Source organism: Schistocerca gregaria, chromosome 3, assembly GCF_023897955.1.
Source record: "Schistocerca gregaria isolate iqSchGreg1 chromosome 3, iqSchGreg1.2, whole genome shotgun sequence".
Classification (NCBI taxonomy): domain Eukaryota; kingdom Metazoa; phylum Arthropoda; class Insecta; order Orthoptera; family Acrididae; genus Schistocerca; species Schistocerca gregaria.
In genome coordinates, this window is record NC_064922.1 from 414,068,632 (window position 1) to 414,074,631 (window position 6,000).

Below are 6,000 nucleotides of genomic sequence, written 5' to 3' on the forward strand. Positions count from 1 at the left end.
TGGCCAGCAAGATCTCCGGATCTTTCCCCCATTGAGCATGTTTGGGACTGGATGAAGCGTTGTCTCACGTGGTCTGCACGTTCAGCACGAACGCTGGTCCAACTGAGGCGCCAGGTGGAAATGGCATGGCAAGCCGTTCCACAGGACTACATCCAGCATCTCTACGATCGTCTCCATGGGAGAATAGAAGCCTGCATTGCTGCAAAAGGTGGATATACACTGTACCAGTGCCGACATTGTGCATGCTCTGTTGCCTGTGTCTATGTGCCTGTGGTTCTGTCAGTGCGATCATGTGATGTATCGGGCCCCAGGAATGTGTCAATAAAGTTTCCCCTTCCTGAGACAATGAATTCACGGTGTTCTTATTTCAATTTCCAGGAGTGTATATTGCAAGTGTGGATGTGGAACAAGTTTCAATAATTTGGGACGAATGTCGTTGCAAACTCTTTTTAGTGGCTCCTTAGTTCAAAGCTCTCAAAATGTGCCTCTATTTAATGTTGCTAACTATTCAAGTGATTCATTAATGTTTTAAGGATTAATATTTTATCGTAATATGTATAGTGCGTAGAAGCTTATATTAAATTCCTAATCCCTTTTTAAGTAAGCTAAGTAAATGTGTATTTTCACATCCGAATTCGACGTGTCCAAAGAAAAATCTTTCTACTACAAGAAGAGCCATAGAAAAATTTATTGCCGGTAGAAGAAGAGCCAGAGATAAATTTATCTTTAATAACTGCTACCAAAAGAGCAACCTTAGGAAAAGGCCAGGGATTTGCTCGCTTTGAATATAAGAAGACGAAAAGGTGCTTTTGTAAGAGAAAAACTAACCAGTGTAATTCGAAAAGTCACCATAGTTTGCCTTGTAATAACAAATAATGTGAACTTACTTGTTCTCTTGTTTCACTCTGTACGTGACGTTTGTCCTTTATTAAGAATTAGCTACTTCCGTTAAACGTATGAGAGTAACTAATATACTTTTAAAGTATGATTATTTTCATTTCATTTTTTAATTAATACTATCGACATGACTCTGTGGCGTTCTTTAAAACTGTATTAAACAATACTAACGTACACTTGTTGGGTGAACTGGTGTGCATATATATGTCAATGTCTAAACTGCTGTTTATGTCTTATTTATCACAAACAATCGATTTTATTTTAATTAACGTAGTCACAGAAGTATCACTGATAGATAACAATACAATTTTTGTGTTTCTAAGTGTGTGAGCTTGAGATATCAATGACAAAGTCAGTAACAGTACGAATATTTACCGATGGACTTTGAGGCACTTATCTTTAGAGTTAGTTCTGTGTCCAGCTAGCATTTGTCACCGTAGGATTACTCCTCTGATATCTTCTGATATAAACGTCTGCAACTTCAATTCACAGTAATATTTCCTATATTATAAAGTATGAAATCAATGCAGGAGTCGTTTGTAAGCATATTTACAGATAATTTCCCTTTACGCCCTACACGTAAACAAATCGTGTCGTGGGTTAAGTTCCTAGTTACATAAAATTTTATTGATTTTGTGCTGTGAAGTTCTTCTTTTAGATAATACTGTTTCGCAAATTACCTCGAAAATGTTAGCCGCTGAGATAGTATAAATTATTTCGGCAGACAGTGCATATGTAGAATGATTACAAAGAAGTATGCAGTGTCACGAAAACAGTTTATGCACATACTTGAATGTAATAACCATGTTATTTAATGATTTCACTTGGTTTTTGTAGTTAGAGGGGTCAGATTAAGATTTGTGAATATTTATTTTAGATCTGTAAGAATGACTTTATGGAGTTGGCATAGTTTCACGACACATGTAGTTCTGGCTGGTTGTGCAATAAACTACTGGGAAGAGGTTACAAAATACTGCGTAGAAGATTCAGAGTTTGGAGGAGACTAATGCAGACGATGCATGATAGCTACTATTTCCACAGTTTCAAACACTATTGCAGTAACTGATGGCGGTCAGGATAAAGCAGTGTCAAGTGGACCAGTGGTTGAAACATCTGGTACGAATGCGTTAGGTAGTGCAGAGCAGACCGTTTGCCTTTGTTTGAAGAAGTTTTTCACGGAAGTCATGAAACTAACTGATTCTGAAGTGGATGCAAATGCGGATTTATATGCATCGTCTAAAGTTGGTCGTGAAATTCAGTCCCGAGGGCATATTGTACTAATAGAAGTTGACACTGTTGATTTCCCACAGATATTTCAGACACATTCAGCATATATTTTGTGATTCTGATTCATTGATATGAACATTTTCCACCCCATAGCTGATGGTAGGCTAAGAAATACATAGTAAATTTATCAGTTTGATTGATTATTATTCCCAAAGAGTACATACTGACGCGTAGTTCATTGTTATGCTGGAAAAAATATTTTCTCATTTGACTGGTTACCGTAAGTTTGTTGCACAGCAGTCCACCGAAGTATAATGTCGTCTGTAGAGAGCAGAAAAAGTTGAATCTGGTTACATCTGGAATGTCACGCTACAGGAGGACGTTAACAACTACGTGAACAGGTAAAGAACAATATGAAGAGATACATGGAAGACGATGAAAACAGATATAAAATCCTTATCAAAATAAGACGGAGTTTAGTGTGATAGATACTAAGGCTGCCATAAGTAAAGAAACGAATAATAACAGCGATCGAGGGAGTATATTACAGGGGAAGAAAAAGATTGGGCTGAATTATAGAAGACATTCAATAGATATGCAGAGACGCGAAGATACACACAGCGTGTAGAGAAGTGGGCAATGGCAACAACACGAATGAGTGTGCATTGTAAGACATACGTGTAGACCGAAACAATGTATATCGGTATGACATTCGCGCTGAAACAACCGTCTCCGCTCCAAATACGCACAAAATACATCTAGCACAGGCAGTTAGCAGTTATAGAATGTATGGCTCGTATCGCCTCTGTTTGTTTACTGGACGTTCACAGTACCTCGTGTTCCGCTAGGACAGTGCCGTACTGAGCTGTACTGTTGACGGGATTCTTGGTGATGTAGTCATCCATCCCAGATTTACACGGTAAAATATTTTCCAGAACTTTTGGCCCATCATCTTGAAAGTAGTATGGCCTGCCGAACTCGTATCGCTTTCTGGTGTACGAATATTGCAAGTCCATTTCTGCAACATGCACGTCTGTAGCCACGACCGCGCGTTTACATCTGCCACTGGAGCGGTTGCCAGGGTAACCGTTACATCAATAGCTGCAGGCTCGCTGGTGGCCAGGTCCCCGCATCAGCTGTCGAAAGCGTCCGCCTCACGAACACCTCCATCATTGAAAATTATGATGGCGCCATTGCAATTAAATGAGCCCCTCGATGTTTCAACAGTTGCATTTGTCTGGGGAAACGCGGTTTTGTTGGCGCACTGTTGTTTTGAGTTATCGTCACCATTCTCACCGTCAAACTGAGAAAATTCGTATTCAATTACCTATACAATACAAGACGTCTGTGTTGTTCCTGGAGCACTTAGGGCTGCCATATCGTGTGTGATTCACGAAGATATGCAAATGTTTTAATATGTTATTCTAAAACTAAAAATAAAGAAAAAAGTTCATATAAACATAGGTGCGCAAATGTTTAGTTACGAGTTACGGCTAACAAAAGATTTTGCCTGAAGTGTAGCAACTTCGCTAATGTGAAGCCATCGCAAAACTGTATGAGGTTGAAGTAAAGCACGATTTTCATTTATTTTATTGTTATTGATCTGCTGAATCTAATAAAACATGTCCCAGAGACAATTGCACAAAGTTTTCAACGGAAATTGTAGAGAATTTAATTTTTGGAAAAATGATGGTAATAAGTAACGTTAACTGAAACTGTGTGAATGTGTCAGTTAATGTGGTTTTATTAATACCACAGCACACGTGAATTCATGTTAGACCGGAAAAAACAAAGCTCATTCATACATTTGCGGACCTATGTTTAGATGAACTTTTTTCTTTAGTTTTACTTGCAGAATAACATATTAAAATATTTAGATATCGTCGTGAATCACCCTGTATATTGGAGAAATTTGATTGTTTGGAAATAAGTAGAGTTTAATAAATCTTTGTTCAAATGAGTTAAACAAGAACTTTAGCTCTCCTACACACGTGTTTTCCATACTTCTTTATTGATAACACTGAGAAGCCACTACAATCGACGGTCGCATACACCGCGTCACCGCCTTGCCCGTCAGACAGCCGTGTCGTGTGCACAGGCTAACGAGGCTCACTTCACACGTCGGTGCCTCAAACATATCTCAAAGTATGCAGTTCGGGTGGGTTCGAGAATATTTCTGAACACAAGCGAGTTATCATGACTGCCAAGTAGCCTGTACAATTTGTTCAATATCCACTTCGATTGCCAAAGAGGGTGTTCTGATGTTAATGATAACTTGAACACAAAAACCATAAACATAATCCGAAATACGAGCCTAGTGGTTCAAACATCACTAAATTCTTTGAAAAGGCTAAATCTGGCTCAGTTGAAAATCTGATTCGTGCAGCTGAAGGTACTTGCTTTAACACACAGTCTTTGGACTGACATTTCCCTAAATCGAGTAATGTTCGCAGATTCAAATGCGGCAAAAATGTAGCGTGCAACTGCATGAAACCTACAGCTATTGTGAAGAACGTGTTGAGGCCATGCATCAAAAAATGGTTCGAATGGCTCTAAGCACTATGGGACTTAACATCTGAGGTCATCAGTCCCCTAGACTTAGAACTACTTAAACCCAGCTATCCTAAGGACATCACACACATCCATGCCAGAGGCAGGATTCGAACCTGCGACCGTAGCAGCAGCGCGGCTCCGGACTGAAGCGCCTAGAACCGCTCGGTCACATCGGACGGCAAGCCCGGCATCGATTGTCGAAATGAAAAGTGGTCTAAAAGATATGCCATTAATAAATCTATCTATCATTACTAGTAATTACGAAAGCACTAAAATCACTAAATTATTCCCCTCACATGAAAGCTACTTGAAATCGACAGTCACAAAATGAGATACCCGATACATTAACGGAGCTTATTCTAAACCAACTCCGGAAGCATTATCTTCTCTCAAAACATCGGGAACACAAACAGGCCGAGCGTTTAGAGGTGGAATAAGTAATGTGTTCTATAAGCTGAGAAGTAAACTTGATCCGAGTATCACTAGCCTAGGATGTGGAAACACCAAACACACAACTCATTACCGTGCCTAATATGGCGTAGGAAAACCGATGGCATTCGAAACAGCTTTTAGCCGTCCCGGAATGAATAAATATAGGAACTGCATGGTTTTCAAGGGAATATGGTACCAATATTCATACAAAGTAATGCCAAGTTCAGATAACGAGGATGGAGGCGGAGAGCGATCAGGCACCCTTTATTCTAAAATACACTAGTGGCCATTAAAATTGCTACACCAAGAATAAATACAGATGATAAACGGGTATTCATTGGACAAATATATTATACTAGATCTGACATGTGACTACATTTTAACGCAATTTAGGTGCATAGATCCTGAGAAATCAGTACCCAGAACAACCGCCTCTGGCCGTAATAACGGCCTTGATACGTCTCGGCATTGAGTCAAACAGAGCTTGGATGGCGTGTACAGGTACAGCTGCCCATGCAGCTTCAGCACGATACCATAGTTCATCATAAGTAGTGACTGGCGTATTGTGACGAGCAAGTTGCTCGGCCACCATTGACCAGACGTTTTCAGTTGGTGAGAGATCGGGAGAATGTGCTGGCCAGGGCAGCAGTCGAACATTTTATGTATACAGAAAGGCCCGTCAGGACCTCCAACATGCGGTCGTGCATTATCCTGCTGAAAAGTAGGATTTCGCAGGCATCGAATGAAGAGTAGAGCCGGCCGCGGTGATCTAGCGGTTCTAGGCGCTCAGTCCGGAACCGCGCGACTACTACTGTCGCAGGTTCGAACCCTGCCTCGGGCATAGATGTGTGTGATGTCCTTAGGTTAGTTAGGTTTAAGTAGTTCTAAGTT

The 6,000-nt window shown here is 40.3% G+C and overlaps 1 protein-coding gene across 1 annotated transcript in view; it reads right to left on the reverse strand.

Annotated features, from left to right (window-relative positions):
- Positions 1 to 3,140, reverse strand: part of LOC126355389 (dynein axonemal intermediate chain 2) — a 211,055-nt gene extending 207,915 nt beyond the window's left edge. The window contains exon 1 of the mRNA XM_050005684.1: positions 2,958 to 3,140. Coding sequence (XP_049861641.1) covers positions 2,958 to 3,140 — 183 coding nt within the window. The remainder of the gene's footprint in view (positions 1 to 2,957) is intronic.
- Positions 3,141 to 6,000: the final 2,860 nt, after the last annotated feature.